Source organism: Salminus brasiliensis, chromosome 23 (genome assembly GCF_030463535.1).
Source record: "Salminus brasiliensis chromosome 23, fSalBra1.hap2, whole genome shotgun sequence".
Classification (NCBI taxonomy): domain Eukaryota; kingdom Metazoa; phylum Chordata; class Actinopteri; order Characiformes; family Bryconidae; genus Salminus; species Salminus brasiliensis.
The window spans coordinates 7,840,769-7,860,970 of NC_132900.1; the positions used below are offsets into that span (position 1 = coordinate 7,840,769).

The window sequence follows — 20,202 nt, forward strand, 5'->3', positions numbered from 1 at the left end:
AAGCTGCATTTGGAAGCTGGCCCTACTGCGACAATTTTAGTATTCAACAGCAGTTATATCTTTTACTGAAGACCAGTAACACAAAAGAGTAAAATGCTCAATAGAGACAAACATAGTCAACATATTTCTCAGACAAACAATATGTAATACAGTATGTATAAAGTATCACAATAGCTTTTAAATCAAAACATGTATCTAATATTTTGATTCCCTCAAAAATCTAGCAAACTCCTGTGAGCTGCTATTGATAATTTCTGTTAGGGAATCAAAAAGAAATGTGCCAATACTGAATCCATTAGCCACATATGGTTCATCGTGAAACTGAAGCAAGGATTCCAGGTCACCCTGCAGGGCATAAAACACTGAAAAAAATGACCACCCACAAAAGTCCAAGTGTTTATGTATAAGACCCCCTGAAAACCCCACAAAAACAAAAAAGAAAACAGGGTGGTTTTACACACCTCCGTCCAGACTGCGGGAGGTGGTGTGTCGTTTGCTGGAGGAGCGCTGGAACTGTGGTGCGGGCCGGGAGATCTGGGAGCTGGCCCGACGTGTCTGTGCCTGCGTACGGCCGCTGTAGCGAAACTTGGAGCCCAGAGACATAAACCTCTTAGGAGGAGCCTCGGGAGACACCAACCTGTGAAAGAGGTACAGTCAATCAGAAATCAAACTATATAAGCTGAACCTTGACTAAGTCACATGTGGTCAGTGTTTAAAAGAGCACCGGGGGTTATGTTCAGTAAAAGATGGTAGGAGCTGGAGGCAGTGTCATGCTTGAAGCAGAGTTAGAGCTGAAGGGTGCTTCAGCAGAAAACACTACATTCAGGTAACAAATGAATAAAGATGATAAAACCAATACCTTAAGCTTTTTGTATAATAAGTACTTCCAGCTGCTATCCAGTATTCAACAGTCACAGCTCAGAAACTCCTTACTTTGAGTTTGAGCTTACCTGAAAAAGGCGTGGTGTTCTACACAAACTTTCCACAGTCTCTTGGATGCTTTGTGATTGGGAAGTTTGAAACCGATTGTGCTGTCAAACTGCTCAAGCTAGAAGATAGAACAAATGCAGATTCAGAAAGACGAAAATGCAAATTCAAAATCAGAAAAGCATCAGTGCACATTAAACTACCACACAACTACAATGCAATTATCTATAAAATATATATTTCTTTCACAAATATTACTAGGAGATTTCTAGTGGCAGTTAAAACAGAGGTGGGCATCACTCTTCCCCTTACCTCTCCAGGGCGGATCTTAATGTAGAAGTTGTTCCTCTTGTAGGAGATTTTGAGGATTTTAGGCCAGGCGAAGCGATTGATGCGCAGACGGTCTCTGTAGATCAGGAGGCCACTGGCACACACTCCTAACATAATCTCCACACCCTCCGAGTCCTGCACAGTGAGAGAGAGACAGGGTGAGATAAAGGAGTCAGTGAAACAGTCAGCACAACAACGAGAGAGTTAAACAAATAACGTAATAGAGAGGGCCAAATAACCTCTCTTTCTCACTTCCTGTGTCCTGTGTAAGACAAAGTAGGACAAGGAGAGAGGGAGAAAAGGAGATGGAGGTACAAAAAGAGATGGAGTCAGACAGATGAGGTGCTGCAGTATACACAGTAGCTCAGTGACGTATCAAATCTAATAGGAAAGCAATACAGGGGTATATATACACCCCCCCACACACACACACATCATGCAAAAACCTTGCATCTCCAAAATGTTTTTTTGGCCATTTTGGAAAAAAATTCAACTTTCAATGGAAGCCATTGTAAAAAAAAAAAAGGTAATGTTGGAGCTCTTCTATTGGCCCACTCATCATGAAATTTCACAATGTAAAGAACAACTGCCAGATTAACATTACGTCAAAAATTAAAAATGACAAAAAGGAGGATAAGGTTTTTGTGTGACCGTGACAGACAGAAAGAGACAGAGACAGACAGAGACAGAAAGACAGCATTGATCTCGAATCAAATAAAGAGTTACTGCAATACCAGGCGGATGCATGGAGCGGGCTGAGCAAGCCCCCTTTCCATCTCCTTGTTCCAAAAATCAATTTGATATATGGTCAGGAACATATATAGGAACAATTTGATATAGGGAACATCTCAGATAATAAACTGATAAGATGATCGATAACTGGGAAGGTCATCTAGCCGCATGATTTAACCCTTGGTACCTTTGCATTCTCCTATATAAAACTGCAGAAATAAAGAGGAATGAGGAGATTAGACTTGGACAATACCCTACTAAGAGTTTCATAAGTACCCAGTCAACTCCATAATGTCAAAGTGATCCCACTTATGATGGTCTTAAGTGAGCTTACAACACCTTCACATAGGCATTATAAAGAAATTCAGGCATTTGCAGTAATGAATGGAAGCTAAGCTCACAAAAGGAGTGTGATGAAAGCCAAGCACAGCACTGCAATGCAGCATGTAGTAAATGAGCCTCTCTACTACTCAATATTTCACTGATGCAGAGAACACACACACACACACACACACAAAGAGACAGACAATTACAGTAAAGAACCACTGCAGGTGCAAGAGGGAGTCATTCACAATGTCAAATGCACTTTACACTAAATGTCCACATGTATCTGAATAGTCAAGTACATTAACATCACTTCATACAGACACACAAACACACATGCTTAAAAACACATACACACACCAAGTACAGCAACAGCACAGCATTACAGCAACAGCACAGCACCTTACCTCTTCCTTAGCTGCTGCTAAGCACTCAAAGAGCCTCCCTACCAACTACGTCATTGATGAGGCAAAAAAGAAAAGAAAAAAAGGCAGAGAGAGGGAGGGAGAGAGGGAGAGAGGGAGGGAGAGGGGGAGGGGGAGGGAGAGGGAGAGGGAGAGAGATGCGCAGATTGGCCGGAGCCCAGAGCAGGGTGGAATGAGGACATGTATTTACATAAAGGAGAGGATGCAAGGAGAGATACAGCTATTCTTCCAGTCACATTTTAACATAGCTTCACTTAAAATTAAACTAACTTTAAACTGTCCCCCTCTAGAACTTGACAGTAGCCTATATATTATATTATATTATATTATATTATATTACACATTATGTTTAAATTGTTATGCAAAAACATTGCATCTTCAAAATGGCATTTTTACAGGGGAAGGAAAAAAGCCTTGTGAAAAATTTGGGGCATTTCTATTGGTCATGTAATTTTGGCACAATATAAAGAACTGCCAAATTCAAAAAGGTTAAAATGATGTAAAAGAAATATAAATGATGTCAACAGCAAAACTGGAGATGCAAGGTTTTTGCATAACAGAAACAATAACATTGCATTATGTACACATAGAAGTTGATCTAAATTAGGTAAGATGAGGCAAGGCATTTCTTGTAATTTATTTTAGTAAATAAACTTGACTGATCTCAGTATTTTGGCTACCAGTGTTTTTAATATTCTGCAATGAAATCACTTCAGTCTTGATACATGCAAAGCAGTATTAGGGCTATCAATATCATAGGTCACCACTGATGATAGTGTAACGAGTGATTCTGTAAACTAATGATACTACTAACAATACTTTATACTTAAGTGTGTGTGTGTGGTATGTGTGTGTATGTATGTATGTATGTATGTAGTATATAAAGTATATATATTAAATATAAAAAAATAAATATATATAAAGTATATTATATATATAAATTTTTTTCAAAGCTACTAAAACAGTTTTACTGGCATAAAGATAAAATTAAACAACTAATATGTTAAGTCTGTAATTTAAAAAGTGGAAGTGAGTAAAAATCACTTCTAAATGTGAGAATTTGATTTGAAAAACAAATTCTAAAAGAAGAAGAAAAAAAAAAAAAAAAATGATTTTAGCCCATTATCCCACAGCTATATACCCCACAGTTAGACAAGGATTTGCTTTATAGCTGCCTGCTACGCTGTTCAGCCCAGACCTAGACAAAACCTATTACTTAATTTACTTGTTCTTCATATGCACACAATAAATTATGTTCACCTTTGCTGTTATTAAATGTCCAACAATCACTGTAACTGTATACCGACTATGTGCCCATGTTAAAGTGGGCAATTACTGTAGCTAATAAACTGGCAACACTTATCAGTGCCTGTCAGCCTCAGCAAAACCTTCTTTTTGCTCTTATACAGAGTGAAGCAACAGCACGTCAGCAGTGGGCGAGGGCAGCACCAGCACAGCAGCCTAGTTAGTTATAGTTCTGCAGTGTCCAGCGTGAGGGCCCGCACACTCAACACGCTTATTGGAAACATCATTTAGCACACTGTCAGCATGCTTCTTTAGTACACTCATGAGTAAGCTCATTAAGCACGTTTGGTCAACATGGTGCAACACAACACTTTTAACAGCAGACTGCATACTTTATTTTTTCCGGTCTGCTTTTTTTTTTATGTTGACCAGATCTGATTGATATGTGGAATCATTTATTTAAACTATAGCTGATGAGACATCAGTGAACAGACTGATAAAAATGGATTAACTGTCTGTGTAAACAGACTATCTGATCTCACACCCAGTCAGAATCAATCATTGCAATGCCTTACTTTTACCATTTTTAGGCGTTATGATGCTATTATTATCGCTATGATGACAATCTGTCGTACGTTTTTCTGAGCGTCTTCAAAGCATAACCAGTACTTGTAGAACATTGAAATACTTCATGCATAATGAAGACTGATTTAGACCAATTATAGGGAGCCTGTAAACAATCTTAAGCCATGTTTATTCACTGCATACTGTAATGGACTGACATCTAATTGGCTATTTTTACGTATGATCTCATTTTATTAATTTCTTTAAGTATTTGTGCATTTTTTTAACATTGCACTGGTGTTTTGCTGCTGTAAACATGTATGTATTGTAAACATGTATTCACAAAGATGTTTTATTTCGGTCCTGTCCTCCACCCTTACTTGTACATACACTACACATTCACACACCTTGGCATGATGCAGATCTACACCATACATGGAGAGCTTCTTAGCGTTTTCCAAGAACTGCATCTCAGCCTCAGCAGGAGTCATTCCTCTGAAGAAAAGCAGAGCGAGAAAGAAAGCATGAGAAAGACAGTATACAATAAAACCCTGAATGAGAGCTGTGCTCAAGAACACATCAGAAACTCAAGAAGGTCATCAACAACATTCTCGATATTTTTAGGACCAGTAAGATGTATTTGATCTCTAGCAAAAAGTTTAAGAACCCTAACCAGAAACAGTCGTATAAGACTTGAGCCTGTAAGACTTTGATGTGCATGCACAAACTAACAGTGTCAAGCTCCTGCACACTTACGCACACACAGTCTTCACTTGTGTTGGAGACACTATAGACTCCTTCCAGAACAAAGAAGTGGACTGTAGATAGACAGGGACGCAGTGAAAACCTCAGTGTGGCTTAGTGTAATCGGACATTCGGTTGCACTTATCCATTCATCGATAAATGAATGAGGCACTTATTCTTTCAGCCGAACACACACAAAGCACAGACCTCACGTGCTGGCTTTGTGAAATGCTCTGTGGTTAGAACAATCACAAAGGACTGGGATAGATCTACTGGATCTACTGTTATGGGGTGAATGCAGTTTTTATTTCTTTTAGACAGATTGCATATAGAATACAGACTGTTACAACAATAAAAAATAAACATTTTTTGGCCCAACAGTGTCTACTTCATTGAATATCATTTGAATTAACTTAATAAAAAAAAATTAAATCATGCAGTTGATGACGTTCTTGTTCACTTACCTGTGGTTGCGATGCAGGTCCATGACTTTCTCCTCCAGTTCTTTGGTCTGGTTGGGGGCGAAACGGAGGTCACTGATGTAGTCACTGCCCAGCTCCTCTGGGTCATAGTCTCCCACCTCAGACTGAGCGATGTAGGAACCCAGGAGAGTGTGAGTGGCAAAAGAGCACGGCAAACGGCCGGACACCACATCATCTCTCAGCTGCTGACACAGGTAGTACCTGACAGAAAAAAGAAAACGCATTTATGATTCTATCTTGCTTTGCTTTGACCATTCTATAACTAAACAAAGTGACCCCAACCAAGTCTACAAAACTGAATGATGTTAATGATGTTGCTGCTTTATTTAGATTCAACTACATTAGCTTGACTCCATGGTCCTTACATGAATATCCACCATCTCAATTTCCGCATAAATGTAAAATGTCATCAGATCGAAAATATTTAATTTAAAAAAAAAAAAAGAGAGAGAGAGAGAGAGAAAAAAAGAGCATGTTCGAAAAACTGCTTCAACTCAGGAAAGTTATGTCCTTCCAAAACATTGTATTGGTATAAGGTCTGGGCTTTAACTGACCATTCCAGATGGGCAGTGGTGGCTCAGCGGTTAGAGCGCCGGGATATCGATAACAGGGTTGTGGGTTCGATTCCCGGGCTCGGCAAGCTGCCACTGTTGGGCCCTTGAGCACGGCCCTTTACCCTCTCTGCTCTACATTTCGCTGTACACTGTACAGTGACAAATACGTGCACCTTTACCTTTACCTTTAACCACTTCTTTGCAGATTTTCATAAACCTGTGTGGTCAAGACTCAAGTTTATGTTCTTAAAAATGGAAAGCCCTGCTAAACTCAGACCTGATTGACATCCTCTTGATTGAAACGCTTTTCGAATTTAACAACCCTTTTAAATGAACATCCTAGAGTTTTGTATTGATTTTCCCCAACAAAGATTTTTAAATGTTGGATTATTTTCATTTTTCAAATGTTTTGTCTCATTTGTTTAATTGGGTTCTCTTTCATTTCAGTGATTAAATAAAGATCTAATCACATTTCTGGTCAAATTTGTGCAGAAATACAAAACACAAAAAGGTAAAGGGTTCACAAACCTTTTAGTGGGATTTTACCTATACCATTGAATTGTCAGCAAATCCAGTGGTTATTGCAGAGCGATTCGTTTTTAGATGGGAATGCATGTAGGACATGTTTCCATCTCTGCAAATCTTGCTAAACAGTTGATCAAAGTTTGCTTTGGCACTGTTCTTTGGAAGTATTTTGTTAACCCTGATGCTAGCACCGGCTATTTTAGATAACCACTGGAAAACCAGTTAACACTAACCATTAAAAAAAAAAAAAAAAAACTGTAACTGTAACTGTTTACTGAACCTTACCTAGTGATATCCTCAGAGAGCTGTGCTGGGTCAGGAGGATAGAACTTCACGTTAAAGCCAAAGGTCCAGGGGCCAGCTAACAAACATAGGAACACACCGCAATTACTGTCTATAGCATTGTGCAGGTTTACTGGAACTTAACTAAGACAGTAGGAGATACAATAAACAGTTGATCTTTATGTTGTTCTCAGCAAATCATCTGTAGAACATACTTCTGATTTGTTTCTTCAGTTCCTTGGCAGGGTCCAACCAGTTCTGTGAAAAAAACACAAATGTACGATGTAAATTTAAGATCTAATCAGGCATAAGATTCACAAGTTAAAAGAAGTGATAATGACTAAAGCCTGGAACTTTTACCTTCTGGTTTTCTGCATCACGGTATGTGAGGCCGAAGTAGTCCTTCTCTAGAAGATTGAGGTGGTCACATACTTTATCGAAAAGGACCTGGCCTTTGACTTTCTTCTGCTGATGAAATAATACAGAACAGAGAGCATAAGGGTACATGTGATGACAATGAAAATGTATTTTGAAAGACTGTCTCTATTTTGCTGCATTAAAAAGTGAATCAGAACAATTCAGAATATCTAGACATGACCTTCCAATCCAGGCTATCTGTGGTAATTCTGAGAATATCATGACCCAAATCGGCCAGTCAAATCCCTTACAAATTACATTTAAATGGTAAAAATGGTAGCATGGTATGGTACGGCAGTGCTTTTGGACCTGCAAATTAGACACAAACATGACTGCTTGATATGATTTAATGCAGGGCTCAATAATCTTATCTGCAAAAGGCCAGGCCTGGTTGCAGGTTTTAATTCTAATCAAGCGGCAGCACTTTGATGTTGTCCCACAAAAATCTTATATTTCTATTTTGTTGTTTTTACTTCTTGCCACTGTTCCTTACATTGTGTTAAAATGATAAATGGAAAAAACAGAAATGCTTCGAAATTACTTGCAATAAAATCTTTACATTGACTTCCATTGGAAGTTGAGGTTTTTTCATTCTCCTGTAAAGTTGACATTTGGGAGACAACCCAGAAGTTATTTAAGGTGTGATCTTGCCTGACTGGAAAGAAAACTAGCAGCCACATCGACCCTTTGTGGAGAAGACTGGTGACCCCTGCATTAGTGTTTAAAAAAAAACTCTTACTGCATCAAACTGCTTATTCTTCTAGTTCTCTAGAACAAAGCTCAATGTCTTCCTATTATTTTTCTAAGCATGTGCTTTTTAGTGGAGCATGTGCTCCATTGTGCCTACAAAGTCATACGCATCTGGCTTAGGGTCCAACTACCTTCCAGTCCAGTCCAATCCAGTCCACTTAACATCATTCCACTCAAACACACACACAGCGGTTTGTGTTTGTGTGCCTCACAGGTCAAATTGTTGAAGGCCTAATCTGACAAGAACTGCTACCCTTAGAGCAACACCATGTCCCATCAAAATAATCTGCTGCACTGCTGAGCTTGCTCACAACTGGAATGAACAGCCAGGCATAAGACCCTACAGTCAAACACTCTCCATGTTGGGAAGTGTGGAGTCAAGCTAGTGAACTTTCCTAGCTCGTATTTTTTCCAAGCACCATAGAAAAAGTGCAAACGTGTAGAATGGAAGAGCGGGACACAACCTGAACATGTCTGATACACATGGAAATGCAATCATTGTTGATACACAATTCTGACCATGTTCAGAAAAAAAAAAATTAACTGCAAATGTTACAACCTCCCACATAGAATTACATTACATTACATACAATAAAATATACCTAAGTTGTTGATCCTAATGGGCTTTCCAACCTAAACACATAAATAAAAAATAATCTACGATCAAAAGTTTGGGAACACTCATCCAATGTTCCTTTTAAAATCAAGGATATTGCAAGAAGTTGGTCCCCTGTTTGGTAAAGTAACCATCTCTTCTCTTTGGGGAAGGATTTACACTACATGTTAACATTGCGGTGAGAATGTGAGTGCATTCAGCCACAAGAGCATCAGTAAGGTCAGGTACTGACGTTGGATAAGGAGTTCTGGATCACAAATGTCTCTCCAACGCATTCTAAAAATGTACTGGATGAAGCCCCATCACTTCTGCTCCACATCCCAATGCTGGAGGCTCAATACCCTCTTAGCTGACGCTCAACATTAGGCATGATGACCTTTAGATTGACGTGGAGCATTTTACCAAGTGTTAGCTTGTGACCTGCTCTGCCCCACTGCTAGGATTTCTTGCATTTCATATTCTTTGGACTGAGCAGCATCAAAGTAACCAAGATAAAAGCACTAGCTGCAATCCAATAAGCAATGCTCATGGACAGAACACTAATCATGAAATTGGGACAATGTAGCTGATTGTGCACAAAACTGCCAACTAGAATTTGGGATACCAGAGCTTTACAGAGGACAAAAACAGTGGGACTCCAAACAAAGACTCAGCTGGTTTGGATTTTAGATTAGGCTACTTGCATGCATCCAGGCTGGGAAACAATGCAGTGCTTTTCTACAAGAGAGAACAAATTTCGATGGACTGGGGCTGTATAATATATAATACACACAATTTATGATACTATTTATAATACTGACATCAAAGAAGTCTGCAATGCATCTATTTCCAATCACAGAATGTTTATTATCAAAGATTATATAAGCCAATTTATTATCAGTAATAATAATAACAATAATGGCAAATCATGAGTGTTCATCAGGTGTTCCCCAGTATGTTTTCAGCACAACGCAAGGTACTGTATATTGCTTATCTAGAAAGCATGTGCACGGGTGCTTAAGGTCACTTGAGGTCAGTGACTTGTTGGTTTGTATAAGTAATAATTGGCTTTCCTCCTATTTTGGGACTGCAAAAATAAACCCACCCAACACTAGGAGAGTAAGGACTTAACATGTCTCCTCAAAGCCAAAGCCAGCCACCGCCACTTTCGAACTGCCACCAATGTGGCATTGCGGGCAGTAGACATGCTTCACCACACCAGCTAACAGACGCCTGTGCCAGCCAACATCGCTTTAAGAGCAATGAGGGGAAGGAGCACCATCTACCCCCCTGGAAAGAGCACAGCCCAATTGTGCCCTCTCATACACACTGCAAACTTGCCCCCCGGGCCACAGTGGAAATGTTTTTATTTTTGAACAGGAATGTAAAATGTGACGATTTTGTTTGTATTTGCAAGCAAAAATTTAAAATTTTGAAACACAAGTAGCTACCTTAAAATAACTTTCTAATTCTCTAAGTGCCATGCTGGCACATTGTCTGCTAAGGAGAAACAGTAAGCACAGTAAGCATTTCATAATTAATTTAAAACAGGTCTGTTTGACCACTCTTTCAGTCAGATCAACAGCTAAAACCTCCGTTCTACAATAAACATAATACACACACCACAATAATAAGTATCAGACATCTTCCCAGAGCCAAAACACTAATTCCTAAAGTCTCACAATCACTCCGTAATCTCCAGCTGAAATCCACCCTGGCACTGAGGAGCTCTGCGTTAAGCAGTGCTGCCTTTTAACCCCGACTGCACCACAGCCTCGTTTTTCCAGGAAAAGAACTTCAAAAAGCTTTAAAGTGAGCTGGGACAGGCTATCAAGAGGTACAGACAGACGGATTATCTTGAATTTGAAGATTTCTCTGGTTCTCCAGGGTCATAGGACTGCATAGCTGAGTATTGTTCTTCCTAGAACACACTTCATTAAACTCATTATGGGCTGAAGGAACAGAGGATGAGTCTGGAACTCATAAGCTGTTTTTGGAAAGTCAATAAAGGAACAGGACAATTATTCAGTGTGTCCATAAACTCCTGTTTTGCACTAATTCCTGAGGATGGCATTGCACGCTTGGGCCACACGGCACAGAATTAGAGTTTCCCTCCCATTTATTAGCTGTCTTAGAGCAGTTTTAACAGCCCTGTCTCAGCTGTATGTGATGGGCTGAGCGGTCAGCGGGCCAATTAGTGGTGGTTAAAAAAAATTCTTTCACTTTTTAACCGGGTTGGAACGTCACCGCAGCAATAAGATACCTCCCTACCCAACTCACCTCGACTGTGCAGGTGTAGTCGGAGCCGTCTAACAGGGTGATCCTGCACTGCATGTTTTTCAGCTCGCGGGTGCTGGATAGAGGGGTCCTGGAGAGCCTGCTGCTCAAAGACGTCTGGGATATGTAGTTCTCTTTTCCGCTTTGCTGAAAAGACATAACAGAGGTTTAATACATTATTAACACGTATTGGAAATCTGAACATTAAAATCCATGATTCGAAATCCTGTAGTCTTCAGGTTTAGAACAATGGTTTGAAATGCATTACACTCAAAGAATTTAAGTCAAACTACTAGGAGTTTACTCTGTGTAGCATTACTTTGCAGGTTCAGCCAAAGTGCCCTCGTCTGTTTTGCCAAATCAAGGTCAAAAGGGATTTAACAAATCGAGTCGCGTAATTTCAGCGCTCGTAATCTAGATAGATGAAGAAACAGTGTGCTACAGCAGTGCCTCTGTGAGGGATTAAATTCAAGCACAACTGGTCAATCCATTTAACTGAGAGCCTCCTACTGTCTCTCTAAAGCAGGGCATCGAGTTCGAAAATACTGAGTATCCTTTTATGGGAGAAATGTGCAGAAAATGTGAAAAGATGCCAACAGTCTGAATTTTACTTCCCAATAACATCAGAACAATACCCTGTTTTACTTACATTACTGTACTTTCAAAACACACTTAAGGCCCCAGATGAAAACAACATTTCCTAAGGATAATAGGATATGAGCACTTGACTAATAATCATACAGTAGTTTGTACATTATAACGTGTTCACAAGTCGCTTCAGGTCCTAACTTTTAACAGAGAATGTTACTTTAGCCTCATTTTTATCTGTAGACATTGCATTGTATATACAGTAAGTAAAACCGAAAAAACTTAAGACCTGTGATCTTTAAATAACGAGCCTATCATTAGTAAAGATAAACTTCAGCCTGAAGGACAGAGCTAAAGTACTACAGTATGAAACTTATATTCTCTTTTATAGAAAAGAGCAAAACCATTTGAAATGGTTGGTTTGGATTAAACAGCCTTTTTTTGTTCAACTATAAAACAAAAACAACAAAAAAATACAAGAATAAAAAAAAACCCTGCACAATGAGGCGCTACCAAGTCTGCCTGGAAAAGTTGTAGCATCCAGCCCCACCCCTGATCTGTATAAGTGATTGACAGGATCAAGCTGAATGGCAATCGGCCTCAAAAATTATGACCGGTCCATTTCTATTTAAAATAATTATTCATAAAACTAACCATAACAAGGTTTTATGACCCCAAGAAACGAGCCTCAGATTTATTGATCACTGATCCTGAGTTGAACTTTAATGATTCTATTAGTCGAGTGTGTGTGTGTGTATAAACAAAAAAACAAAACAAAAAACAAAACACACTGTTAAATGGTTTAAGGGGCTGTTGTATAAAACGGGACTGTGTTTTAATCCTATACTGTGGCAACAGGGATATTTTGAGTGCTTCACAGATTTAGCTAGGATCATGTGCTTGCTAGGGAATTTTAAAGAAGCATATCAACCAAATTCCAGAATCCGATTCCTGTTTCAACAGGTGCTTCTTTACTCAGCTTGAGCTCAACATGTAAATGAATAATACGGAAACAAGCGCTCAATTTAGTGACAAGATAAGGTCACAAACCTACATGTTGTTTCAGAGGCATTTCTTTTAGCCAAAGGAAGTGTTTGTTTTCTTATGCTAAACCAATTTTCAGTGTGTCACCTGGAAAGTCCCCTCACTTCCAGCAACAAAACATGTGCCAAGAAACAATCATAGAGGGATGATCTAGATCTATGGATAGCGGCACAGGCATGGGTTTTAGACCTTCACATCTACATTTTTAGGCTTTTCTACTACAGTTAACAGTATATTTTGTTACATAAGCAGGACGCTGCAGATGAACATACGGACACCTCACCTTTGCCCAAGTTGCAAAGTTTCTCATTAAGGACTAGGAAGCTGGCTCAAGTCACTGATATTTAACCTCTAACTACAAATAATATACAGATGTTAAATCTAATAGAGAAGGACACAGATGGCTTGACTGCATGATGGAATGCTCACCTATTCCTGTCCAAAAGGGTGCTGAGAAGTGCATGCGTGTGTTGAGCAGTCTCACCTGGTGTGATGTGGCTGGGCTGGTGTGTCCACTTGCAGAAGGCACGTGTGGTGTGCTGGGTGTGGGAAGTGCCTGGGCGGATTCGGGCTGCTGGTTCGGACTCTGATTCTGCCTGGTTTCGAAATTCTGGCCTGCATCAGCAGTCATGGCAATTCACACTGTAATTAGGAGAGAAATCGTCCATGTTACAAAATGACAGGCTACGTAATGCTCATATTCTTCACTGTGTCTACTTTTGGGTAGCTGTGATCTTCCTCGGACACTTCTGGAGTCTTCTGTGAGGAACAAGATGGAAAAGGCTACAAAAGCATTGCTACAGACTTGTGAACATCAATCCACGGTTAGACAAACCGCGTTACCGCTAGACAAACAGCCAATTACCTGTTTTTACCAATTACCAATTACCTACCACTCCCTCTGACCATACACTCCCTGTTCCACCTCATCTCACTCCACTTTGTGTACTACAATACATGCCACAATATTCACGTTCGAGTCTCAGGGCATGTTTCACTCTGTTGAGGCTTAAATGAGTGTCAATGCCACATACAGCTCTGAACTTTTCACCCCAAGTCATCATCGCCCCCTTTCCGAGTTCATGAGACACAACACTGCACATTTCAGACCGACATTACTGGCTCCGCAGGGTGAGTTATTTACTACATTCTTGTCCAACCTGCAAACAAACTGGGGCTGTCTTAACAAATAAGGAATTTTTAAGGTGGTAGAAACGGGGTAAATCTGCGAGAGAATGAAAAACACGCTCTGAACACTGGCAAATATTTATACAACACGCGTTTCAATTAAAGTGGAACTATTCATGTCAGGACAAGCATGTCATTTAGAGAGGCAGCTATCCAAACAGCTCAACAAACAGACCCCTCTACACCGGGAACCACTAACAGCAGTTCTGCAAACAGCAGAAAGTGGTGTTGCACAATGCATCGAAAGTTTAGTGCTACACAGCTTTTCCTACAAAGGAAACAAAATCTTTGGTACTTCAATATTGCAATACAAGAAATTCAGTACTAGAGCTGGGCAATATGGCCATTTTATCGTATCGTAATACATTTTGCTACTGTGATACACAATATACTTTTTTAAGCATATGGAGAATATTGTCAGTGCTTAAAGAACACTGATCAGCTGCAGGTTTCATTAGAAACAGTGTAATTAGTCTGGTTTAATTATGACATTGAATAATAATTACTGTACTTAGTATTATTCTGTTGCTACTGATGAATTTAGTCTGTGATTACATGTATTGTGGTAAATATTGTGTATAGTGATACATTTATTTTCTTATTTTATTATTGCCTAGTCCTATTTACTTTTTTTAACCCAGAAACAGGATAAAACAGGGTTCCTTAGTAAAGGCAATTGTTCTATACAAATTCATGATGCAAAGAACATCTGAAAGCATAAATGGTACTTTGTTTAGGCTTGTTAAGAAGTTCCTTATACACAAAGGGAAACGCTAATATTAATATGGTGGTATTGTTACGTCAAAAAAAGCTTATAAACTTCCAAAGTGGCAACGTTACAGGAGACCTTCCTAACTTTTCATTGGAGTCAATGTAAGAACAGTTTATTATAAGCCATTTTTTAAATCTACAAAATTCTGACAATGTAACAAACAATTGCCAGATAAATAAATAAATAAATGTGTTATTTATTCATATAGGCCATCAGTATATTCCCATTATCCACATGTATTCTGACTATAGGGTACTCATGTCAGTTGATGTTAAATAGACTCTGAGGGATAGAATATGCACCATTTGATAGGTTTTGTGTTTGATATAGAGTGAAATTAAAATGTTCAGATGGTGGCAAGTGTATTACATGTTTTGACACAGTCTAGTTTGGAGCCTTCTGAAACTTCACTTGCTATTAAAGTCAACATGCGGTTATCGTGACAGTGGAGACTCAAGTCCTTCCTACTGGCGAGGGCAGAATGCCGAAGGGATGATTTTTGCTTCTCCACAGCCTTCCTTAGTTGCTCTCTCTCATATCTATTTTTAGCTCAGTGTTTACGCATGAGTATGAGAGTGTGTGTCCAGGACAGCACATGGGCATGTGTAGTGAGGACAGGAGCGCTGCTTCACCAGGAACGCCTGAGCACACCAGCCAAAGTATGTGTATAACTCCCAGCAGGGTAACAGGATGTTTAAGGGTCAATAATGGCAGCGATAGGAGCAGCTTTGTCTGCTCTGTGCCTCCCCATCATTGTTTGGTAGCGACAACACCATACACAGCAATGATACATCTGAGTAGTATTGGATAGCTAATGCCAAGTAGAGGCGTTTTTAGAGAAATTTTCATGTAAACATCTGCTAAAGATGAAGTCGATGCTGATTCATAAACATTAATAGTGTGACACTTTTGCAGTAGTCCAACGTCACCTAAACATTCTGCTCTTACACCCCCCCCCCAACCCTCTGTAAAAGGCAAACCTGTGCATTTCCTTCCAAAGGCAAGGTAACAGGGTGGTAGATATGCACGTAAAACGAATTCAGCACATTTTTCACCCCAACCACACTCACACACTTTCTATTTATACATCAAAAACAACTTAAATACTCATTCTATGGCACCTTCAATGGTATAATCACTAACTAAGACTCGATCAATACCAATGACAACACCAATTCCAAATCTAAAATCAATACCGAACATGAACTCTGATGGATCACTGATTTCTTTCACACACTGTACAGAATGAAAGTAATTTTGAGTGTTGAGACTTATTGGATAGGTGCTGACCTAGCCTCCTCACTGCACACAGCCCAGCAGTAACACTAGGAAGAAAGCAAGCAGCTGGACGGTTGGAACCCTCTCAGTCATGCCTTCAGAAGAGGCGAGAGAGATAGAGACCATTCCCTCTTCAGCAGCTGTGTGGCAGGTCGCAGGGTTGGACAGTGTGAAACCAGCGGTGATGTGGCAGTCCATGCGGAAAAAAAGCTGGAGAGAGAAGGCCAATCCCATTTAGTCTGCAAGCTTAATGCGTCTTAAGTAGGTCAAACTAAACCAAAGGGCCTGAGCAGGGACAGGGGGCGAAGACTCTGTACGACTCATGCTCTTTCTGTTCAGCATTAACGTAATGAGAGAATAAAGTGTATGGGCGTGAGAGCGACACAACCTTATGGAGCATGTCAGAGAGAAAACCTTCATGGCCAGAGATGAGGTCAGTCCCCAAGGTCTGATTAACATTTTATGGACATACTGACTCGACGCTGTTATAATAAAGGTGCTTTGAATGGTTCTTAGAGCAATACTATAGAAAAACTGCTTCATGGAATCAAAAGTGCTTCTTCTACGGCATTGAATAATTTTTTAGGAGCAAAACCGAATCCTTTTACTACAACCTTTCTCCATGTAAAGAGAAGGAGCATCCCCTCACTGGCCATTTTTCCCCTGGAACATCCATGCACTTACGATTAGGGAGACAGAGCTGACACCAGTTACCACAGCAACTGTAGCGGGTTGTTGTGGTAACCCATTGTTGTTATGACAACCCACTGTTTCAACATAATGAACATTCTGAAGAGTATCAGCTACATTCTAAAGCACACCACAGTGTGAAACAGCGGTGCCCACGGTTTAAGACTGTGAACCCAAGCTTAAGACCCATTATCCAGCAGCCACTCCCCATTATCCAGCAGCCACTCCCCATTATCCAGCAGCCACTATGAATTCTTCAGCATCTACTGCAAGATTTCATGATCTACTTTGAATTACTCAGTTCCTGTTGAATTATTCAATATGCACTATGATTTATGCAAGTAACTACTCCAAATATTCAGCATCTACTATGGCTTATTCAGTAAATATGCTGCATCCTTCAGTATCCACTATGAATTATGAATAATATGTTTATTGTCAGTTTAAAGGGTTAAGCATGGCACTACTGCATTTAGTTTGTGCTAATGCTATGCAGATTAGCATTACTCGAATATCACCTACTCCATATCTCCAGCCGTTCTGTGGGGGAAGATTGGTTTGTGCCCACTCTGTAACTTCACACAGCGCACCCCCCCCCCTTGATCCTACCATCAGGCCTGCTGGTGATACACAGGAGAGTAGGCTAATATGAAATACATTCTCCTCCAAAGATACTCAATGTCTAAACATCTTCTGTAGTGAGCTTTGCCCATTAGCTCATTACCACAGAGCTAGCTCCTTGGAGAACGCTGGGCACTGCAGAATTAGTGACAATAGGCCGCAGTTCCCTTGGGTGAAATCTACACTTGGACATCTGTCAGAGCTCCTGTGGCAATTTTATGCCAGTTTGCCATGAAATCCACACCGCTAAAATAAGACCAGCGTAGAGACGAGTGAGCAGTGAGAGATTCGGGGAGAGAGATGGGCTGACTAAAGCCATCTGCTCTTTTCAGAGAGCTATATATAAGAAATATAAAAGAAATGAGGCACATGTAAGAGTGTGTGTGTGTGCTCATGTGTGTGTTTAATCTCTAAAATTAGTGAAGCGATACAGGGGCAGGACAGCAGGTCTGTTGTGATGGTTGTGTAGCACTCTGAACCCAACATTTCAGTCACAAACAAACCAGAGCTGCATGATATGGACTAATAAGGCAACTAGCATCGCGATTCTATTGCTTTTCCAGATGGCATGACAGCATCGAATTAGGGCTGCACAATATATCATATCAGTATCGTCATTGCAATGCGAGCACACGCAATAGGGACATGCCAGGATGTGCAGAGTCATGTAAGGCAAATTAAATCAAACATGTCATGCTACAACTTCATATTGTTTTTTTTGTTTTTTTCCTCCATGATCTACCAGGGCTGCCTAGCGTTGCAGTGGTGTACCGGTTTTAGAAAACGGATGATTATATTACGATGCTGTAAGAAAGGCGATATATTGCGATTTTTAAAACCCCAATTTGGGAAATCTGTCATGGTATAAAAACAAGCCATCATATGTATAAAACCTGATAACGAAAGAAAATAATTTTTTTATGCAATCAGAACAGTGAGAGACTTTAAACACAACACTAGATGAATTAGTGTTTGCCACTAATCTTTACATGTAAACTGTTTATTAAAAATCAATTCTGTAGTTGAGAATCTGTACTGTACTGCAAAACATAACATTGCAATACTTTGATAATTTGATATTTTATATACCCCTAATAAAATCTACCAGAGGCAGATTATATTTACCAAATATAATTTATTTTACATCCATCTTGAAAACACAACAACATTTTTTTTTTTTTTTTTTTTTTTTTTTAATTAATTATACATTAAGGATCAGCTGGTATCAATGTAATACCATAAAATGTGTTTTCCTTAGCCTCTTCTAAATGATTTCCCATTCACATGACAACAATGTACACAAGGGCAAAGGCCAAATGTCTACACAGAGAATGTCAAACAGAAAGGTCATATGGCTATGCACAGAACCTAACACAGCACAGCACCATCTATTTACGCTGCCAGTGGAGGCACAGAAGGAACAGAAGGATCTGCTACACAGCTTGTGTGTGAGCACAGATGAAACCCGAACAGTGTGTGTGAATGTATATGTTAGTTCTGACAGAGGTCCACTGTCTCATGCTCTATAGTTAGCTGTTGCCATGCACATGCCTTAATCGAGCAATAAACAAGAATGAAAGCATTATAGATTCATTAAAATGTGCAATTATTTCATTCCATAACATTGCGATGGACCAAACAGCATATTACGTAGGATATTGGTTCATTGTTTTATATAGGGAAGTAACAGTTTTAGGGAAGAAATCAGCCGGCTGATAAGATCAGCCGATTTTGATTTTATCATCACTGGCGAAAATATTACTGCAATGGTGCCAGTAATTGATGCATCACTGGAACTTCTAATTTCCCAACAATAGGTCAAAATCTAACCTTTTAAACCTCATGAGCTTTACCCGTTTTACTGTATGACAGTATACAGTGAATCTGAACATAACACAATCATGAAAAGCAAAACAGCTTAAAAACAGGACTAATGAATAAGTGAGCCACAATATGGTTTATTTAAGGCTGTTTATTTCTCTCGAAGTATGACAGTGGAAACTGTTGACCATGTCAATTAGTAAAGCAGTACTGCTAATACTTTTAAAACTACTAGAGTATCAAATTTAATAACAAAATTATACTGGCTGATATTATTGCACAGCAAACCATTTTGCTTCCTAAAATTGGTATCTGCCACATCGGTCATGCTCAACACTCAGTATCCCAATGAAATGCTGGTGACAGACCTAATAATGCAAATTACAAATGTAAAATTCCAACCAAACTTAATAACAACCAACTAAATACACACACTAGGTACACATGTAAAAACACCACTCTAACTGACACCTTTTCTCCTAACAAAATCTATCTCTCATTGTTGAAATGTGGTGTGGTGGGCTTCATCATGTGTCACACAAGCTACATGCTAAACTCCCAGTCACAACCTGACTGGAGAAATTCAACTTACAAACAGCCACAACCACTAATCTCCATGCAGAAATGGCCTAAAGCTTCACAACGGAAAATACACCAACCACCATCTCAGCTGCTCTGGTACTTTACTGCTAGTTTGAGCTGATCAATCACAGTGTACTCAATCAAACTGTCCACCATGCAAACCACTCCTTCCCCACCACCAGCTGAGCCTGATCACACACATAAAAATGTGTCTTATTGGGACACCACAATGGAAACAGAAGGGCCTTGCACTGCTGAATGAGTGGGCAGGGGTTTGAGTCAGCCGGCTGCTGACTGTAGGAAATAAAGGAGCACCCAGATGCTGAGGTAGGGTGCAAACGTTCAGGCTGAGCTATGAAAGTGTTCAGACTACTACAGCCCTGCTACAGTGCTGAGCAGGTGTGTCACCTCCTCTGAAGCACACCTGTCAATCAAAATGGATCAA

At 39.7% G+C, this 20,202-nt stretch overlaps 1 protein-coding gene across 9 annotated transcripts in view; it reads right to left on the reverse strand.

Annotated features, from left to right (window-relative positions):
• The window catches only part of epb41l3b (erythrocyte membrane protein band 4.1-like 3b), a 54,200-nt gene that overhangs the window by 18,751 nt on the left and 15,247 nt on the right, over positions 1-20,202 (reverse strand). For 5 of the 9 annotated variants that reach the window (XM_072668647.1, XM_072668645.1, XM_072668641.1 and 2 more), the window contains exons 2-12: positions 13,290-13,447; positions 11,177-11,320; positions 7,495-7,602; positions 7,350-7,392; positions 7,138-7,213; positions 5,756-5,974; positions 4,955-5,042; positions 2,721-2,765; positions 1,240-1,392; positions 951-1,048; positions 462-637 (exon numbers count right to left, since the gene is read on the reverse strand). In XM_072668647.1, coding sequence (XP_072524748.1) covers positions 462-637; positions 951-1,048; positions 1,240-1,392; positions 2,721-2,765; positions 4,955-5,042; positions 5,756-5,974; positions 7,138-7,213; positions 7,350-7,392; positions 7,495-7,602; positions 11,177-11,320; positions 13,290-13,436 — 1,297 coding nt within the window. In that variant the 5' untranslated portion in view covers positions 13,437-13,447. The remainder of the gene's footprint in view (positions 1-461; positions 638-950; positions 1,049-1,239; positions 1,393-2,720; positions 2,766-4,954; positions 5,043-5,755; positions 5,975-7,137; positions 7,214-7,349; positions 7,393-7,494; positions 7,603-11,176; positions 11,321-13,289; positions 13,448-20,202) is intronic. The other 4 variants (XM_072668646.1, XM_072668640.1, XM_072668643.1 and 1 more) reach the window with 4 other exon arrangements.